A 21,459-nucleotide genomic window follows, 5' to 3' on the forward strand; every position below is an offset into this window, starting at 1 on the left:
TTTATAGGAAATGTAGATGGTATGGCAAATAAGCAATACCATAAGGAAACAAATGACTAAATTCAGGATGGAGGACTTTTTATAAAACAAATGACCAACTGCCCCCACCCCCAACAAATTAGTGACAACGAGGGGATAAAAATGAGTAAAGGAGAGTTTTTATAGAAGGAAAAAGACTTAAGAGACATATCAGTCAAGCTCATTGTGGAGACCTTGTTTAGATCTTGAATCCATTAAATCCACAGTAAAGAATTACTTCACTACAATTGGGAAATACTGAACATGAATTGGGTGCCTGGGTATTAGATGGTATTGGAGGATTAGTGTTAATTTTATGAGGTGTAACAAATAGTGTTTATGTAAAAATCCTTATCAGTTAGTTTACAAAAGTTTTTGTAAGTGAAACGGTATTTTAGGGTTTGTTATGAAGTACACCAAAAGAAAATAATGGGGATGGGGCTTAGATGGAACAAGACTAGCAAAAATACTATTTTTGAGATGGGGTGATGAGTATTTATGGGTTAGTTATACTGTTCTACTTTTATATATGTTTGAAAAGACCTAATATCAGTGAAAAAATATATTTGCTGATGGTACTTAGGAAATTGTTATTCCTTTTACAGTAACACTTCAGTTAGAAACAATGAGTGGGTCAGGCTCTCCTGCTAGCCTCTGATACCTTATGATTTATGTCTTCTTCTGTTATTACCTTTCTGCCATTTCTGGAAATGAATTGGCAGAACCACCAGGTGGTATTTCAGTGGAGCAAGAAGTCACATGTATTGGTGGAAGAGAGACCCTCCCCAAGCAGGTAATATGAACATCCGTTTAAGTAAAAGGTTTGGATTTTCATTTTAAAAAAGAAGCTAAAGGCTACAGTGGAAACCCTACAGGCTTTGTTAAATAGCAGGAGGTCTAGGAGTGGAATCTATCCAAGTTAGTCATTTGCATGACTTCTTTCTCTCAGGTTTAAAAAGATTGGGGAGTAGACAGTAGAAATGTGAGGATAACTTGTCCTGCCTAACTAACAAGGTTAAGTATCAATTAAAATAGTTGATAATGAATGTAGTGTATGATTCAATGAATGCGATTGCTATGTGATAAAAGATTTTTATTTTTTAAAAAACAACATATTGTTATCCTTAATGTGAGAGTTATTTACATTAACTGGATTCTGCCAATCCCAAAACAACATTGATCTACTTTTTGCATGTTTCTATATGATCTCCCTGTTTTTATTTCTTCCCTCTAGATAATTTTTATGTATGTGCAAATTTATGTATATGTGTTCTATTTTTAAATTTATACAAATGGGCTTACATTATTCCTTGTTTTTTGTTCCTTTACCTCCTAACTTACTACATTTTGGAGAGCTTGTTATTATCAATACATAAAGTTGAATCTCACTTATTAATAGCTTAATAGTGTCTTAACATATAAATAAAATTTTAGTTAACTTTTCCCTTACATACACTATGGTCATTCCCTTTTTCTTTTTTTCCTAATACAAATCATGCTGCATTGAACATCCTTGTACAAATGGATTGGCAAATTTTGTGTCTATATTTATGATATATATTCCTAGTAGAGAGATTGCTGTGTCAAAGGAAAGATATGTATCTTAGTTTTGATAGATAAGGCCAAATTTCCCTCTGGAAAATTTGTGCCACTTTCTCCTTGCAGCAGCAGTGTATAAACATGCCTATTTCTCCCTCACCCTCAACAGTACTGTCATCAGACATCAATTTATACCATCTAACAGATGAAAAAAATTGTGTCTTTTCACTTGTATCCTTTAATTATAAGTAAACAATTATTGACCATTTTTTTTGTAAGCTGTTCCTATTCTTTTTATATATATATATATATTTTTTTTTTCTTTGATTCACATAAGCCAAGTATTTCGTAGCTACTTTAGTTTATTTTGAACCTAATTTTGGGTGATAACAAACCTGTTGTTCCCTGTTGGTTTTCTGGATAACTGCTAGTTTGTGTTTGTTTATGTATATATCATAAAAATAGCTTTTTCTTTATTTGAATGAAAAAATTCAAGAGTTTGATAAGATCAAAGGGTAGTAATGGTTTTGTGACTTGTATTACATTTGACTAGGTGGCATTTTAGAATAAATGACAAGTGATTCCTAGGTGGTATAGTTTTCCTACAGTGTTTTCAGTTGGGTTTATGTAATTTTTGTGTGGTTTTGTTAATTTGATAGTTGTGCATTAGCTTTGAGACTGATTTTGTATTTTCTATAATTTGAATGTGTTCTGGTTTCCCTCTAGCAGTCTCCTCAGAAGTCCAGCTCTCTTCTACCTTCAGCTTCTACAGATGAGGAAGAAGAAGGGGACACTTGTACAATATGTTTAGAACAGTGGACCAATGCTGGGGATCACCGGCTCTCTGCGTTACGCTGTGGGCACCTCTTTGGGTTTAGATGCATTTCTAAGTGGCTCAAAGGACAGACCAGAAAATGTCCCCAGGTAAGGACTGCAGGTAGGGACTGTGCATGTGCACGATCATGTTATGTCAGGAGGATTCCTAGAACCCTACTAATTGTATCCTGTTGGGCTCTTTAGTGCAACAAGAAAGCCAAGCACAGTGACATTGTTGTCCTTTATGCCCGAACCCTGAGAGCTTTGGACACTAGTGAACATGAGCGTGTGAAAAGGTAGGTAGAAGAGTTTGCCTGGCTGGGATGTTCCTTTTTGGTTTCTTATAGACACATAAAGGATGTATGAGTCACTCTTAGTGTGGTTCTGAAGGTTTACTTGGGCTGTGACTGGGGACTGTTGGCAGTCTGTCTCATATTGTGATTTGCAGCATATATCTGATCATCTTCTGAAAGAGGTCTGCATTGTTTGCTCTCCATACAGCATTAAAAATGAGGATCTGAGGTAAAAAGTAATTGTGATTTCAGCTATGTATACCTGAAGTTAAACTCCAGTTGATTTCTCGATTACACAAGTCAGTACATTGGTTTTCAAGTTTGCTGGTTTAAAGTTTCTATTCTTGAAATATACAGAGTACTAACCAGTGTTGCAGAGAGACAGGAGAGTACGGCAACAGGAGGAAGACTCTTGTACCTCTGTGTGCCCAGCACTTCTTGTAAGCCTCTGCTTTCAGAGACCGAGTGTTGTGTGCTGATTGGAACAGGTAGATTCAGAAGGAATGGAGCAGCAATTTCTTCTGCAGGAACACTTAGGCATTCCTATGAAGTTGGATTCAACCTTAAGACTTAAGCCTTTGCCCTGGCTGGGTGGTTTAGTTGGTTGAAGTGTTGTCTAGCACACCAGAAGGTTGTTGGTTTGATCCCTGGTTAAGTCACATACCTAGGTTGTTGGTTGGATCCCCGGTCAGGGCATGTATAGGGAGCAACCGATTGATGTTCCTTTCTCATATCAGTGTTTCTCCCCCCACCCTTGCCCTGCCTTTTCAGCTCCTCACCCTCTCTTTCTCCCATTCTCTCTCTCTCAAATCAATAAACACATCCTTTGGTAAGAATTAAAAATAACAGTAAGACTCAAGCCTTTATCATTTCTTGACCTTTTGACTGAGGTCAAGTGTTGTATCTGTTTTTATCAGTTTAATATCTGATAGGTCCTCCATCTGAGGATATTAAATTTTTTGGAGCAGGGGATGGACTAGGAGCTTGCTCTGTCCACTCTGTGCATTGACCAGGTATTGCAGTACTTCCAGGAATAGTGCATCCCTTCGGGATCAAAATCATTCTTATGAAGGGTAGCAGTTTCTTACCTTTTGTCGCGTGTGCCCTCTCAAAACACTCAGCAGGGCCCTGGCCTGGTGGCTTTCTCCTGATGAGCCAAGATTGCAGGTTCATTCCCCAGCCAGAGTACATACAAGAATCAACCAATGAATGCATGAATAATTGGAACAACAAATTAATGTTTTTCTCTTTCTAAAATTTAAAAAAAAAAAATTATTTTATTTTTTTAAGGACTTAAGCCTTTGGTAAATATGCCCTGAGGAGATCAAGATCATGGTGTCTTAAGCCCTCCTGAAATCAAAGCCATGGAGAAACCTATAGTCCTGCTGTAATACTTTACACCTGGTCTGGTCAGTGGATCCAAGCAGAAAGATATCCTCGGTTTTTTGTAGCTTGTCCAGATTCTAACCTAGGGATTACATTTACTGCCCGTCTCTTCTGCTGAATACTAGGAACACTGAATTGGAGATTCCTGGTGTACACTGTAGCCAGTTCAAAGTTATCTGAAACACTCTACAAGTCTTAGTCTCTTCTTTGCTAGAATAAGCTTAATAATGCTTTTTTTTTTAAGAGAGTCTGGCATATTACTTAAACATTGCCATTTTTTGCTTCTGGTGTTCCTAAGCTCTCCTATAACACCACTCTGTACAGAAGACTCATAAGTGAAACTTTGCACATGTAGTGCAATGTAAGAAATTACCAGGGTGCTGGAAGCCGAAGAACAATTGCTAATAACACTACATAAAATATGCTTTAAGAATTAAAGGACAAAAATAACCACTGAGAGTTCAAGACATAGATTCTCTGACGTACTACCAGTAAGAAAATACACAGGCAACCTTTTCGAGAAGCCCCTGGCAATAAGCTTCAACAGCCTTTTAGAGTAATTTTATCCCTGACAGGCATGGCTCAGTTGGTTGAGTGTCATCCTGGAGAGTGAAGGTCGCTGGTTTGATTTCAGGTGGGGACATGCCTGGATTGCGGGCCTGTCCCCCTTTGGGTTTATGCAAGAGGCAACTGATAAATGTTTCTCCCTCTCCCTTCCCCTCTCTCTAAAAATAAGTAAAATCTTTAAAAGAAAAAGTCCTTCAAAGCTGTAGTCCTTTTTTTTTTTTCTTTTTCTTTTTTTAAATCCTTACCCAGGACAATTTTTCACTGCTTTTTAGAGCAGAGAAGGGAGAAACATCAATTGGTTGCCTTCTTGTATGCACCCGGACCAGGGATCAAACCTGCATCCGGGCTGTGTGCCCTGACTGGGAATCTAACCCATGACCTTTCAGTCTGTGAGACAACTGCTCCAACCAACTGAGCCAGTAGCCAGGGCAAACCTGTGATACGTTTACACAATGGAATACTACGTGACTAAAAAAAGAAGGAAATCTTACTTTATGTGCTAGCATGGATGTACCTGGAGATTATTAAACTAAATGAAATAAGCCAGTCAGAGAAAGACAAGTACCATATGATTTCCCTTATATATGGAATCTAAGGAACAAACTAAACTGACAAACAAAATAGAAACAGAGACATAGATACATGGAACAGACTGATAGCTGTGGGCAGTGGAGGAGACTGGATGAAAGAAGGTAAAGGGATTAGCCAAAGACTTTCCGTGTACAACCTGCGGACACAGACAACAGTGCAGCGATGGCCGGGGGAAGGGGGAATGGAGGCTGGGAGGACGGAGTCAGGCGGGGGGAGTGGAGACACCTGCAGTGGTGACAACAGTATAAATAATTGTGAGCTATACAGAAACTTAATAAAATGAATGAAAACAAGATTTTTTAAAAAGTAAGTATACTTCAGGCATTTATTCTAAGGAAACAAGGGTGTGTGGAAAGATTTACTTAATCTTTTTATTTAGCATTGTTATTAATCTAAGGCAAGAGAAGTAATTGGTTGAGTAAACTCTGGCATATCTCTGACAGAATACTACACATTCATTAAAACTGCTGTTGAAATGCACATAGTATGTTGTCATGTGAAAGCACGTTAGTATGACTATATTTTCGTGGACTAGAAAAAAAATACTAGATAGTCACTAAGGAGTGGAATTATGGACAGTTTTAATTTTCTTTGTTTTTTCTCATGTGCTCCAGGAAACACTTGTAGCGTTTTAAAATGGTGGTTGTATTATAGATACAGTAGAAGCTTACTTATGAATAAACTTCTCCTTAATTCCATCTCTCTACCCAGAATATCTATATATAGTATGATTTGAGATGCTTTATGTTTTGTGCAGATGCTATTGGATTATAATTTTCCTTCTGTAGACTGATTTTTATTTTTTATTTTTTTTGGCTTAGTATTTTGTTGGGACACATAGCCTAGTTGATACGTATAGCTCTGGTTTATTTCAATTTCTGTATAATATCCTAGTTCTCTGATTAAAATTTACTTATATGTATTTTGTGCTGGTGGATAGTTAAGTTGGTTCCCAGTCTTCGTTAATAAAAGCCATGCTCTAGTGAGATTGGTGAGAGTTTCTTTAGGTCTAGAAATGGAATTACTTTATTGTAGGTACACGTAATTTCAACTTTACTAAGAGTGTCAAATTGTTCTTCTAAAAAGCTGTTTCCAGTCTATACTTCACCAACAGTAGTTTTTCATTTTTTTGTGTCCTGGCCTACATTAAATTATCAGCCTTAGGTTTGCCAGTGTCATGGGATGAGGGAGTGTTTACCTAACTTAAAGTTCCTCAGTTGCTAATGAGGTTAGACATGCTCTTCTGTGGATTGTGTTCATATCTTTTGCTCATTTCTGTTGAGCAAAACATTATTTCTTACTGATTTATAGTTTTTAATGTTTTCCTTATACTATTTTGTTGTGTATATTGCAAATAATCATCCCCTAATGTGTGGCATGTCTGTAACTTTTTTACAGAATCTTTTATTGAACATGAGATTTTAATTTTAACGCAATTCTTTATCAGTCTTTTGTGCTTTTTGGTCTCCAGGGCTTCAAGGTCATAAAAACATATTATCTTCTCAAAGTCTTTAAAAGTTTTACTTTTTAATACAAGTTTTCAATCTATCTAAAATCTGGATTTTGCATAACCACTTGTGCAAACACATTTCATTAAAACTGCTGTTATTAAATAGTATGTTCTTTCTGTATAAATTTTCATCACTACCTCTATCCTAAAGTTTCTTTGTATGACTGGACTACACTTTTGTTCCATGGTTGTTTATTGTTACTGCAATACTCGAAGTTATAATTTATTGTAGCTTTAAATATATCCTTCTACCTTGTTCTTTAAAATTGACTTTGCTGTTTTTGACACATTGCTCTTTCATATTAATTTTAAAATTAGTTTGCTGAGTTCCATGAAAAGCCTTTGAGATCTTGATTGAAATTGCATTAAGTGTTTAGAGTAACTTGAGAAATGCCATCTTCATGATTTTGAGTCTTTTCAGACTTGAACATTATATAATATCCTTCCAATTAGGGTTTTCTTGTGTCTTTTACAAGTGTACTTCTATTTACTAGTCAGTTATATAGTATATGGGGAATGTGATCTAATTTTATTGATCGTGATTCTAGCACCTTGCTGAACTCTTCATACTATGTAGGTTCTCTTGAATTTTTCATGGGATAAATAGGGCAGCTTTTTTCTTTTCTTTACAATTTTCATCTCTTTACTATCTTGTCTCATCGAAGTGGAAATCTTTTTTTCTTTTGCATTTCATATTTTCCAATTGTCTTTAGGTACATGCAGTTTTGTGGTTTTTATTCTTGGTGAATGTGCCCTTTCATCATGCATTGTTTCCCTATATGCTTATTCATTCTTTTAAATTCTAATTGTTATTTTGTTAGCATTTTCTGGTTATGAGCTTACCCTCTTTTTAACTTCAGCCTCTTCAGTAGCATTATTTGAGTGTCTGATGAATTTGTTATTTTCTTTCAATCCAAGAGATAACCTTAGTCTTTTAACATGTCATTTTACTCTTATAATTTGACCTTACCAAAAGCAGTAAGCTTTGTTATAATCCCTCATTTTACATTTTTAATTCTTATTGCTTAAGGAATCAAACTCATTGTCTACTTTAACACCAAATCCTAGTAGGCTCATGAGTTCAGCCCTGCATGCTACATTTCTGTATTATTTCTGGACTTGAGAGATTTTTCTCTTGTTATATTTTATTTTTTGTCATGACTTATTTACAGCAAAGTGTGCATAATAGCGTGAAATTACTATGCCATCTTGATGGGAAGTGTTCTGTGGTCTTCCTAATCTCTCCTTATTGCTGGTTTTCCCCCTGTAGCGTCTTACTACAGGAGCAGATGCTAAGGAAGCAGGCTGAGTTAGAAACAGCCCAGTGCCGGCTCCGACTTCAAGTCCTCACTGAGGAATGCACTAAACTTCATAATCGTGTCCAGGTAAGTTTGCCTGTTCTGATCCAGAGAACTTTTGGGATAGGAATTGAAAAGAAACTTAAATATTACTAAGGTTCATTTCATATGCAAATAGGATTTATCAAATTTCTCAGCAAGTAAACATGACCAACTCTTTATTTCTGATTAGGCATTTGTCCAAAGCTTATATGCTTTTTGATGAATTCTACTGCAATCTGAATTTTTAAAATATGAAACCAGGTAATTCAAAACATAAGTCATTTCACCTTTCTGAATTTACCAGTAAAATGAGGGTTTTAAACAAAAATGACTTTCAGCCTTACTGTTTATGATTCCATGCTCTCTCTCTTTCATTTGCTTGTTACAGTACTGCAAAAACTGCAGCAGTTCTTTAGGATTTGTGTTAATATTTTCATATAATGGATAAGAAACCTCCTTGTATTAGATCAAGGAATTTTGCATGAGGGGAATAACAGACAATAAAGCTTACATTTACAAAATCTTTTTCATTTTAGGACTTGCAAAAACTTATTCTGCAACATCGGGATCAGCTGTTACGGCATCCCAGGGGCTCCCAAGCACCATCCCTAAGCAGCTCGCCCCAGCACAAGTACTGTTTCCAGAAGACCTTCACAGTGTCTCAGAGTGGAAACTGCCGAATTATGACATACTGTGATTCTTTGAGCTGCCTGGTGGTGTCACAACCTTCTCCTCAGGCCACCTTCCTTCCAGGTGAACAGTCTAGAGCCTCAGCTTTCATGCGTATTATTGGACTCCCTTTATTTCTCTTCTCCCTTTTTGGAGAATCCAGGACTCACTAGTGGGTGAACACTGTCCACAGCCCACAAAATCACCTTTTCTTTTTTTTAAAGATATTCTTTATTTATTTTTAGAGAGAGGGGAAGAGAGGGAGAAAGAGAAAAACATCGATTGGTTGCCTCATGTGCACACCCCGACCAGGAATTAAACTGGCCAACTTTTGCTTGTGGGGCAACACCCAACCGAGCCACACTGGTTAGGACCAGATTAGCTTTTCTTAGTGTCCTGTTGATGCAGCTATTTCAGGGTACTGCAAAGATGCCTTTACTGTCTGTTGACTTCATTCTGTAAATTTATTCACCAAGAGATCAGAAATAATGAAAATCCATAAAAAAGAGAAAATGAGATACTTGGAAGTGTGCATTAATGGTATGTACACCATTATACCATTAGTCCTTCCAAGAAGGACCCTGTTCCTGTATGTACCACTGAAGTCACAGATTTATTTTAGACTGGAATTATTTGAAAAACACTACCTGGAGGGCTAATTCAACTGAAAACAAGGTTTAAGCCCTGGCCAGGTGGCTCAGTTGGAGTTTCATTCTGTGCACCAAAAGGTTGCAGATTTCAGTTCCTGGTCAGGGCACATACCTAGGTTGCAGGTTTGATCCTTGGTTGGGATGTAAATGGGAGGCAGCCAGTTAATGTTCTTCTCTCTTCCCCCTCTCACTTTCCCCTTCTTCCTTCACTGGCCCCCAATTCCCCCTCTTACCTCTTCTCTCTCCCCCCTTCCTGCCTCACTTCCTCCCTCCCCCTCTCTCTAAAATCAATAAACATATCCTTGTGTGAGGATTAAAAAAAAAAAAATTTAATACTTTCAGAAGTGTTCAAATTGGCAGATTCCAAATAAAAAGAATTTGGGAATACATGCATTATTTTATTAATACACTAATTTTCTTATATTTCATGCTTTTAATTTTATGTTGTCTTAATGTTGAAAACCAAATGCCCTCATGTGCCCACATCATTCCTAAATGTTGTAGATGTTTCTGCTGTCTTCAGCATGTGATTTTAGCCAGCTCTCAGGTCCCTTCGCTTTAGCCTGGTATCTACTGTCTCCCCACTCCTTAAACGTTCCATCAAATGCTTCCAAACTATGTACCACAACTTTTTTTATCCCCTTGTCTGTTGGGCAGTAGGGTTGCTTCCATATCTCAGCTATTGTAAATAATGCTGCAGTGAACAGAGGAGTGCATATGTTCTTTCAAATTAGTGTTCTGGGTTTCTTTTGATGTATACCCAAAGAAAAGAATTGCTGGATCATAAGGCAGTTCCATTTTCAATTTTTTGAGGTAGCTTCATACTGCTTTCCACAGTGGCTACACAACTCTGTATTTCCACCAGTAGTGCACTAGGGTTCCCTTTTCTCTACATCCTCACCAACACTTGTTTGTCAGTGTATTGATTGCCATTCTGACAGGTGTGATGTGATAACTCATTGATTTTAATTTGCACTTCTCTTAGGATTAGTGACAGTTAGCATCTTTTCATATGTCTTACTAGCCATTTCTGTATTCTCTTTGGAGAAGCATGCATTTAGTTCTTCTGCCCTTTTTAATCCTCACCTGAAGACATTTTTTTCATTGCTTGTAGAGTGAGAGGAAGTGGGGGGGAGAGAGAGGGAGAGAAAAACATCAATTGGTTGCCTCCTTTATGTGCCCCAACTGGGAATTGAACCTGCAGCCTAGGCATGTCCCCTGACTGGGAATCGAACCTGCAACCTTTTGGTGTACAGGACAATGCTCCAACCACCTGAGCCACACTGGCCAGGGCTCCTTTTACCCATTTTTTAATTGGATTGTTTGTTTTGTTTGGTGTTGAGTTGTATGTGTTCTTCATAAAGTTTGGATCTTAACCCCTTATCAAGTGCATCATTGGTATGTCCTTTCATGCAGTAGATTGTCTTTTCTTTTGTTGATGGTTTCCTTTGCTGTGCAAAAACTTTTTAGGTTGATGTAGTCCAATTGTGTATATTTTTCTTCGGTTTCCCCTGCTTGAGCACTTACGTCTATTCTTTATTTTATTTTTTTTTATTTAAGATTTTATTTATTTTTAGAGAGAGGGGAAGGGAAAGAGAGAGAAAGAAACATCGGTGTGTGGCTGCCTCTACGCGCCCCCCCCCAACCAGGGGACCTGTCCTGCCACCCAGGCATGTGCCCCAGCCCGGAATTAAACCAGTGACCCCTTGGTTTGCAGGCCAGCACTCAATCCACTGAGCCACACCAGCGAGGGTCATTCTTTATTGTTTAATGCATCTTGAATGTTTGTGTTTCAAGTAGAAGGGGATCTCCGGCACACTCGCACTCTTGCTCTCTCTCCCTCTCTTTCAGCAGCTTTATTAAAGTATAATTAATATACAATAAGCTGTATGTACTTAAGTATATCATTTGATGATGTGTATACACCCTTGAAACCATCACTGCAATGAAGATAATGAATGTTTCTATCAATCCAGAAGTTTTCTCATGCCCTCTTATAATCCATCTTCCAACCTGTCCCTTTTTCTTATCTCCAGGCAACAATTGATCGACTTTCTGTCACTATAGATAAGATTACACATTGTACAATTTTACAGAGTCATAAATAGTAGTATTTTGGTGGAGGAGAGGTCTGGCATCATTCAGTGTTGTTTTTTGAGATTCATTTGTATTGTGTATATTAATTAGTATATTCCTTGTTATTGCTGGATAATATTCCATTGTGTGTTTATACAGTGGTCACTTACCTATTGATTGATATTTGAAATGGAATATACTTTTTATAGTAAGTTTTAACCTCAGGGAGTTTTGTTTGTTTAACTTTTTCACAGGACCTTACTGTACACGTTAAGAAAGGTGGACAAAGGAGCTACTAGGAAAAATAGTTTGCCCTAGGTTGACAATCAATGATAAATCTCACTCTCTTATCTTTGGCAGGTTTTGGTATTAGGATGTTCAGTACTGCCGACATGAAAAGCAGTCAGTACATTCCCATGCATAGCAAACAGATACGCGGATTGGCTTTCAGCAGTCAGTCCAATGGCTTGCTTCTCTCTGCTTCCCTAGACAACACTATTAAACTGACCAGGTGAGTACTTTGGGGAGGAAGATGAAACTTGGGCTGTTTAATGTTGAATAGCATGGAAATTAATATTTGTGTTATGATGGCCTTAGCTTAGGGCTTTTTGTTTTTATTTATTTTTGTTTGGTGTTTTTTTGCTTGTTTTTTTTTTTCATTTTTTTCTTTTTCCCCCATCTAAGGCATTATATTCTGACATCTGGCCACAAAACAGTATGTATGGTGTCTTACTTTTTTAAAATTATGTATGTTACAGAATACATCTAATATAAGCCCTGGCCAGGTGGCCCAGTTGGTTGCAGCGTTGTCTCCATGTGCTGGGTTTGTGGGTTTGATCCCTAGTCAGGGCACATACAGGAAGGAGTCGATCAGTGAATGCATGAATAGGTTAAACAGCGAATTGATGTGTCTACCTCTTAAATCAATAAAAATAAAATTGTTTTAAAAGTTTACAAAATACGCCCTGGCAGGTTTGGCACAGTGGATTGAGTGCTGGCCTGTGAACCAGATGGTTGCTAGTTCAGTTCCCAGTTGGGGCATATGCCTGGGTTGCAGGCCAGGTCCCCAGTAGGGGGCGATCAAGAGACAACCACACGTTGATGTTTAAAAAAACAATTTGCAAAATACATCTTTAGCCATGCAGCTAAGAGTAATATCCTTGAGATGATAGTGACAATATGGAGTCACCATACCAGCCTAGGACTGCTTTTTCCCGGTCTATTACCAGATCATCCTGCCTAACAAATGCTTACTGGGAGCTCACTCTCCTTAGGTGCTGTGTGACTTCTCTCTTTGGAAGTAGTTCTGGTTAGATGTCTGATAGTTGACTTCTTGTTTAATTTCTGCCGCTAAATCTGAGGGACATCGTGATAGCACACATAAGCTTTTTGACTTTGCAAGAATGCTTCAGCTTAATGTACCATTAATGTTTTATATTTATGTATATGCTGTCATTTTTTTTCTAGTGTTAAGAATGGGTAGAGTGGGGTTAAGTACCAAAGATTATTAATGACTATCTGGGTAGTTTGATTATAATTTATTTTTCTTATATTTTAAACATGGAATAGTATACTCTATATAATAATTATGGAGAATGTTATGCAAGTACAGTGGGAATGTACTGTGTCTATGTCCCTTTAATTTACTCTTATTTCCTTACAGCTTAAGAGGAGAACCCATGTGCTGCCACCCCTCTCCCCCACAAATATTTTGGAATTATAAGGAGTTAACTGGGCAGTCCTTAAGGAAATTGGGAATCCAAATTGTTTGGGTGTATGGGTGTATTCTTAAGTGATCAGTATTAAAATGATAATCTTTATATCCTTGTTATATATTTCATTTTCTTAATGCATAGTTGTAAAAGTCTCTTACAATTCCACAGCCTGGAGACTAATACGGTGGTCCAGACTTACAATGCTGGACGTGCTGTCTGGAGCTGCTGCTGGTGTCTTGATGAAAACAATTACATCTATGCCGGACTGGTCAATGGTTCAATTCTGGTATATGACCTTCGAAACACGAATTGTTATGTCGAGGAATTAGTACCTCAGAAAGCCAGGTAGGGAGCCACTCACCTTTTTCCTATAGGTAGCATCTTTCTCTTAGACAGATATGGTATTAATCCTCTCTTTCCAAAAGTGTTTTCACGGTTGGTCAGAATTCCTCACAGAAAGCAGTTCTCTGAATCCACTGATCTCTTCTCACTTAAGAATCATTAAGATTCTTAGAGTTTGTGTTCATGTTATTTTACACGGTAGAAAGCTCTGGTACCAGGTATAACCAGCTTCATAGAATAACTCAGAGCCCATCATGGCAAAACGAAGTCAGATCTACATTCAGTACCCAGCTCCACTTGGTATGAGCTATGTGATTTTGGCCTGTTATGATCTTGATCTGTAAAAAATGGTTAGCACCCAGCCCTAGCTGCTATGGCTCAGTGGATTGAGTGCTGGCCTGTGAACCAAAGGGTTGCAGGTTCAATTCCCAGTCAGGGCACATGCCTGGGTTGCAGACCAGGTCCCCAGTAGGGGCGCACGAGAGGCAACCATACATGGATGTTTCTCTTTCTCTTTTTCTCCCACCCTTCCCCTCGGTCTAAAAATAAATTTTTAAAAAAGTGGTTAGCACACAGTTACTTTTATAGCTGCATGTCTGTCACACAGGAAGAAAACAATAAAAATTAGCCCAATAAAAAGTGATTTAAAACTTCCCTAATCCACAGCTAAACCAACTTGGTCTAAGGATACTATGTTACTATGACTTATTTGTTATCCAGGTATAGAGTTGGAAGGCTTGTAAAATCAGCTCAAAGTCTTAGGGTGGTTGGCCACCAGCACTGCTGTGGCTCTACAGAATGTGTTGAACACCCCTTGGGCATAATGCTCTCCTGGCAGCATAAAGGTCTCAAAAGGAGAGAGGTTTGTGACATGAGCCACAATGAGAAGTATCTTAGAGAATTTTCATTTGCAATGTGAATATATATTAAAAGAGGGGAAGTAAATATAAAGATCACTACAGTAATAATTACTAACTGAATCCTAGTCTCAACAACTTGGGCTTTTCATTTGGATGGGGTAGAATCCTGCTTCATTGATGTTTGTGCTCTGTGGTCTTGAAGGTGATTGATGTAAACTTAAATGTGAAATCCAGGCAAAGTAGCTGTCATTGATGTGCAGGGTCCCACATAGAGTAGACAATAAAATAAGGCAAATAGTGAGGAAATAATATTTGTATGTATTGTCTTTATTTCAGTTTGCTTTGGTTAGCTGCATTGTGACAGGGAAATGAAATAAGGCAGTCAGCCCTGGCTGGGTAGCTCAGTTGATTAGAATGTTGTCCCAGTACACCAAGGTTGGCAGTTTGATCCCTGGTCAGGACACATAGAAGAATCAACCAATGAATGCATAAATAGTGGAACAACAAAATCGATGTCTCTCTCCCTTCCTCTCTCTAAAATATTAATAAATAAAAATTGAAAAAGAAACCCTGACTGGTGTGGCTCAGTGGGTTGGATGTTGTCCTGTAAACCAAAAGCTGGCTGGTTTGATCCAGGGCGCATGCCTGGGTTGCAGGCCAGGTCCCCAGTTGGGGGCATGCAAGACGCAACCAGTCATTGTTTCTCTGGCATATAAATGTTTCTCTTTCTCTCTTTCTCCCTCCCTTCTCCTCTCTCTAAAAATAAAATCTTTTATAAAAAAATTTTTAAAAGAAGGCAGAGTACTTTGTCAACTTTAGCAGAAACAAGGTCATAGGAACATAGGCTGTAAGCTAATATTTCTGGGGGAATTCTTGGCATAGTCTTGACCGTATGTGTGAAGAAAGGTGTAGAAAATCTCTAAAGAAACAATCCTGTTTATAAAGTAAAATGTAGTTGCTTTGGGATATATGTTAAATGAGGGGTCTGTGAACTACAGCTTGGGAGTTCTATTTAGATGTATAAGCTGTGTTTCTTTTCTGACTTACGTATTTTGTGGCTAACTCCATTTCCAGAAGCTCATATCAGTCAGCCTTTGTTGTAATTGTGATTTTGTACTATTTAATTTCTTAGTCCATTTTTTTCATTGTTTATAGACCATGTTGTGTCTCTTCTGAAATTGGATGTAGAATATTACACATATGTCCTTTTTATTTCTACAGAGTGGGTTGGCAGTTTTTATCAGATGTCAGAAGATAGTGACTTGCAGAAGGTTTTTAACTTCTCTTACAGAGACAGAAATGTGCTCAAGGAGGGCTCCTGGTAGTGGGGTTTGGAATAGTCCAAGTATTAGAATGTGAGGCATGGGTTCCTTTCTTTCCTTTCAGGTGCCCACTTGTGTCCCTGTCATACATACCCAGAGCTGCTTCAGCTGTATTTCCATATGGTGGAGTGTTGGCTGGAACCTTGGAGAATGCTTCCTTCTGGGAGCTAAAAACTGGCTCTTCTCATCGGCCTCATGTGCTGCCCATGGAGCCAGGGGGCTGCATAGACTTTCAGACAGAGAGCAGCACCCGACACTGTCTTGTGACCTACAGGCCTGGTAAGTGTTGAAATGCCCTAATGGGACCACCTGTGATTCGTTTGAGGGCACATTGTGGAGGAGAGGAAAGGAGAGTTTTCCCTGTCCTTCAGCAGTACCGTAAGCCCCTCAGACTAGCAGCTCTTACTACAGTGAGGCTGATGACCCCCAAGTTTCTGTGTAGAGCCTGCCTTCCTGCTCCTCATTTTGTGAACGAGGAGAGATTCTGCCAGGTATTCCATGGAAGTAAATCAGCCACTTCAGGAGCGCCTATGACTTAAAACAGTAATGGGATAAGGAGACCTGCTTTTGAGGCCATTGAGCCACTTCTCAGATCATTTTCATATCTTCTACCTGCTCCCCTTGCTTAAGAGAAAGGCCCAGATGATGGCAGCTGTGCAGGACCCAGACTAGGCCTACATTAGCTGTTTCTTCTTACTTGAGGCCAACATAGGTAAGTGGAGAGGAAATGGACAACCATGGTTGTGTGGGCTTAGCTAGCTGAACCTCTCTCTGCCTCCGGAACTAGGGTGGAACCTCTGACAACCATCTGTGCTTAAATTCACAGGTTCTTTCTAGCCTGAAAGGTACAAATCTATGTTGATGACCTGTACTGATCGTTAGGTAGATGTTTCATAAGAGAAAGTCATCAAAGTGTCATGCTTCTGCTAGTTGCGGGTAGATGTAATTATTTAAAATTCTGTTCGAGCTGAGAAGCCACCTCAGCAGAGTCTTCTGACCTTTTAAGTTCTTAAATGATCTAAGAGGTCTTCTGTCTCCCAAACTGATGCTCTGTGTGACGTGAAGAAAACTTGGGGGTTCTGTTTTGTTCTCTAGCTTTTGTTTGCCTTCCGGCAGAATTACAGATGTGTGTTTCCACTTCTGTAATTCAGTTTCATTTTATAAAAGTGTACAGTTATGGGGCTAATGAGGTCCCCATGGGGGGGACAAAAAAAAAATTGTAGTCAGGCTGTTAAAGGTAAAACCCAGGCAGCGGTCTGGCAGGATATAGTGATTTTACTACAAATGATAGCTCGTTCTCAAATTGTTTCTCTCATAGGCAAAACTTATTGTAGATAACTTGCTTCATCCTAGGCTAGAGCTCTGAATTTCATTTGTGCTGTATTATTTTGTTCTTGTTATTATATTTTGTAGCTATCTTAATGGTTTAATAAATAGCAGTTTTTCCACTCAACTAGGTTGTAAGTGTCTGATGTACTTGGTTAATTTCTTTGGACCACCTCCATGGAGCAACCCTTTTCTCTGTCTCATAGATAAAAATCACAACACCTTACGATGTGTGCTAATGGAGATGTCCTACAGGCTGAATGAAGCTGGAGAGCCAGTCTGCTCCTGTCATCCTGTACAGACATTCCTTGGAGGACCCACTTGTAAACTACTGACCAAAAGTGCTGTTTTCCAAAACCCAGAGAAGAATGGCAGCATCCTGGTGTGTACTGGTGATGAAGCATCAAATTCTGCCCTGGTGAGTCTATTATTTTTTATATAAAATGTATAAATCAAAAAGCCAAAGTTCTGCTCCATAATTACACTTCTGTGAATGTATGTGTACATATGTTTGCTTAGTTTACTTTTTACGTTAAGTCACACTTTACATACTGCTATGTGGTTCGTTCTTTTCCTATTTAATTTCCTGTCTTAGATAGCTTTCCATTTCATTATCTATAGATTCACCTTATTCTTTTTATATATGCTAAAGTATTCCATGGGCCATATATTGAACCTTAAAAAAAAAAAATGCTACTGAAGCCCCCTATATAATTCAGGCATCAGCTCTCAATCCTGGGTGAAACCAGTGGATGAAGGGCTGGTGAGGAATTTCACAATGCAGGGGTCAGCCTGTTACCACCTGAACATGTAGCTCAACCTTAGCCTCACTGTAAGTGGGCTTATTGGGAATAATTTGCCTCTTGATGCAGGGCAGTGTAAAAAAGCACGGGTGCCTTTTATGAGATGTCCTTGAACCTTAATCCAAGCCTTATTTAAGTATATAAGGGTAAAATGACATGAAATTAGCAAAGAAAAAAATAGAATCAATAAAGCAATATTGTAAAAGCTTAATCAGCTGGGTAATGGGTTGCTCATTTTACTATTCTACTTTTTATTACTTTAAATTTTTTTCATAATAAAAATTTTTTTAAAAGAAAAAGCACTAGTTAGAAATAGGTTCCAAATAGCATAAACAATAAAAATACTTTTTAAATTAATTAATTTTTAACAAGGAGATAGGTTCCATGAGGCCATGGCCAAGAACTTCATATTGTCCCTTCTGTCCCTGAGAGACTGCCCAGCACATATTGAAGGGATGAGTGCTAGCTAGGCTTGGTCTTCAGATTCACTGAGAGGTGAACTAATGGCTGATTACAGTAGGTGAGGCCATACCTGGATCATGTCAAGTGTGCTGATTTTATGCAGCCTGTGAGGGTTAGGACTTTGCTCCCCAGGCAGTGCCTCTCTGCATCTCTTTCAAAGTAGATGAGAAAGGAGGCAAGTTTCCCAGTTGAATCGAGTGACTTTACCTTTTCTCTTTACTTTTTTTTTTTTTTTAGCTATGGAATGCTGGCAATGGCTCCTTGCTGCAGGATCTGCCGGCTGATCAGCCTGTCTTGGATGTCTGCCCTTTTGAGGCAAACCATAGCAGCTACTTGGCTACTTTAACGGAGAAGATGGTCCAGATCTATAAGTGGGAGTGACCCTGTCTTAAAACTTTACAAGGCATGCTGCTGGCTAATGTTAAATGTTTGCTAGCACCTGACAGCCTTGAGCAAGATCCCTGCTTGTTGTCTGTGGCCTCAGACTTTTGGGGACATGGTTCCTTTATTGGTATGATTCTAAGACTCCAGATCACTGAAACACTACAGATTGTGTATTTGCTGTGTTCATCAAAAGAGTAAGTGACTGGTACTATGTCTACATTATCCCTTTCTTTGGGTAAAAGCCTTCGTGAATCTTTGTTGAGAAATCTGTACTTTTCAGTCAGACTGTCTGCTGGACCGCAGAGTGTATCCTCCCAGCAGTCTTTTAGGATATGATTGTGCACCAGCCATTTTCTAGCCCCTGCTTCCTGCTTGAGTGGTCTTGTTACATGGGCTATTTGGTTTGGGAATGCCTATGTCCCTGAAGGGACTCTAACCATTCAATGCTGCTTGGATGTATTGTGGATGCAGAAGTCTTTATGTGAACACAAGAGGGCACTATATCTTGCATAGGATTTGATCTATTTCTGACCTTTTGCGCTGACAACCTTTTTAGTAACTTGGTTTCATCCCCACAGAACTGTGTGACAGAGCACATCTGGTTTACTTTGTGGCAGCCACATTATGTTCCAGTTGTGCAGTGCCAGGATATTGGCATGCCCCATGATGGAGGCAGCTGATAAGCTATAGACAACTTTCATAATGCCGAGTGCATTAAGTTCATTGGATTGTGAGAGCCAAGGAAAGAGACCGGTATTTGAGCAGTGGGGAAGACACCCCCTCCCGCCACCCCACCCCGTTCCTAGCCAGCCTAGGATCTCAGGAGTGGTTTTATATAAGCCAGTGCTTCGAAGACCATTCCTTTTCCCTCTCATTAGGAAAAGATGAGCAAGTGATATGTTACAACTCTTACTTGAATCTCCTAGTATCATATCAGGAGCAATGAGTTAACTAAGAGACCTACAAAAGAAGTTGCTCAGACTGCTGCTGTGTGAACAGGAGAAGGGCTTGTCTCTTCCATTCTGAAAGAGTTCCCACCTAAATAAAGCCACCCATTCTGAGTGGGTGTCTGTTCTTAAGCATGTAAATCCTTCCGTATATGAAAATAATGTTTGATTCCAAGTTCTCATGATTTGCCTCCTTTCCTAATCTTTCCTAAAAGTGTTAGTAAAATGGTTATGCTCAGGAAGGTAATAATGGTTGGAGACCTGTGGATTGCAGGAGATGTCCATCAACTTTTTTTAAAACTCTAGATTGTCCACATTTGGGCGCTGCACTTTCTCCAGTAGGGGGCTCAGGAGTGTGATATTTCTTAAATAATTGTTATAGAAATGTTACTGTTTTTATATTTAAATAGTTATGACCTGTGAACTCCTGAGCCATTTCCAGCATTTCTCACCAGCAAGGGGTTATTGCAGTAGATTTCCAATTTCTAGTTGTGCCTTTTAAAGAGTGGCCTTCTATTTTAGTAACTTTTCGAAAAGCCAGTTTTCAGGGTCTGGGAAAGAGCCCCCCTTTCTCAGAGGAGAAATTCCTTTTGGTAAGTTAATGGTTTGATTACCCAGGCCTAAAGCTTCAGTAGCAGAATGGGATTTGAATTGAAAAGCAAAATACATCTGGTTTCAGTAGATTGACACAGAGAGGGATGCAGATGTTCAGACCCTGGCTGCCTTTTGTCTTGGGCAGCAATAGGATTTGACTAATCTTGAAGTACACTCAAGGGATGTTGATTGATTTGCTAAGGGACTTATTGCCAAAGAAATTGGGTGAATCTCACCTCTTGCCAATCCTTGCATTCCTCCAGTAAATTTGTATGTTTAGAAACAAATTCATGTGACTGTGACTGATTTCTCCAAAGGAAAAAAACCTCACCTTTAGCCACCCCCCAACACTGCACCTAGCAGGAATTGTATTAGTAGACCCAGGCTCTGGTGTCTTGTACAGCACCCAGCCCCTCCTTACCATGTTTCTTCATTGCTGTCTCTAAGGTGGTTTTCCCATTTGAGAGTTTGGAGTTAAGCAAACTCAAAATATTTTGTTGTGTATATCCTTGTACCTGCTTTGAAAATAGGGCGATAGGATCTCTGTTAGTGTGTTTCAATGTTTGTGTTTTATATTTTAATGTTAATATGAAAATAAAGAATCTACGTGTTGAACAGCTCCTGGTGTCTTTTGTCTCTTTGACTGCCAGCAGAGGCAGGAACCTGTCTGCCTCTTGGGAGCAGGCTATAATCCCAGCCTGGTAGATTTCTTCACTTCATGCAGTACTAGGTCTGAGTTACACAGTTACCTTGGATCTGAAGTAAACATTTTATTTAAATTGATAAGATGGTTAACGCTTTAGCTAGCAATTCCATTTTACTGTTGTTAATAGGAAGCTGTATGTTAGCCTCATATGAGCCTCCCTTCACTGGTCATTTGTTTATTCTGAGATCTAATGGTCTAACTTCTGAAAACTACATTTCTCAGACTCCCTTTGTTTGCTAGCTTCCCGTTAGTTTCTTTCAATCCAGGAGACTAATGTGGGAGGATGCAAGAAGAGGAAAAGACTTTACCTTTTGTTTCTTTTCATCTTTGTCAGCTCTTCCTATGGTGGCACCAACATTGGGCAAATGTGGGCTCCCTGGGTTCCTGCTCAGCACAGTTCTGGCTACTTGCCTGAGTTTCTTTGTTCTGTTTAGGAATTTCTATTGCCAGAAATGACGGTGTTCAAGGATTAGACTGGAAAGGCTGAAAAGGATGAAAAATCCATCACTGTGTTCCTTCTGAGGCCGCATCTCCAAAGGTTGC

The 21,459-nt window shown here is 38.9% G+C and overlaps 1 protein-coding gene and 1 non-coding gene across 2 annotated transcripts in view; both read left to right on the forward strand.

Annotated features, from left to right (window-relative positions):
• The window catches only part of RFWD3 (ring finger and WD repeat domain 3), a 35,635-nt gene extending 14,881 nt beyond the window's left edge, over positions 1-20,754 (forward strand). The window contains exons 4-13 of the mRNA XM_054579190.1: positions 741-811; positions 2,284-2,481; positions 2,578-2,669; positions 7,991-8,105; positions 8,597-8,813; positions 11,816-11,966; positions 13,339-13,515; positions 15,759-15,973; positions 17,227-17,438; positions 18,523-20,754. Coding sequence (XP_054435165.1) covers positions 741-811; positions 2,284-2,481; positions 2,578-2,669; positions 7,991-8,105; positions 8,597-8,813; positions 11,816-11,966; positions 13,339-13,515; positions 15,759-15,973; positions 17,227-17,438; positions 18,523-18,666 — 1,592 coding nt within the window. The 3' untranslated portion in view covers positions 18,667-20,754. The remainder of the gene's footprint in view (positions 1-740; positions 812-2,283; positions 2,482-2,577; positions 2,670-7,990; positions 8,106-8,596; positions 8,814-11,815; positions 11,967-13,338; positions 13,516-15,758; positions 15,974-17,226; positions 17,439-18,522) is intronic.
• On the forward strand, positions 3,532-3,713 carry LOC129075305 (U2 spliceosomal RNA). The gene has a single exon (XR_008529615.1). It is a non-coding gene; the product is annotated as a U2 spliceosomal RNA (small nuclear RNA).
• Positions 20,755-21,459: the final 705 nt, after the last annotated feature.

The sequence above is a fragment of the Pteronotus mesoamericanus genome, unplaced genomic scaffold (genome assembly GCF_021234165.1).
Source record: "Pteronotus mesoamericanus isolate MK-2021 breed Mesoamerican mustached bat unplaced genomic scaffold, CSHL_Meso_final contig_52, whole genome shotgun sequence".
NCBI lineage: Eukaryota > Metazoa > Chordata > Mammalia > Chiroptera > Mormoopidae > Pteronotus > Pteronotus mesoamericanus.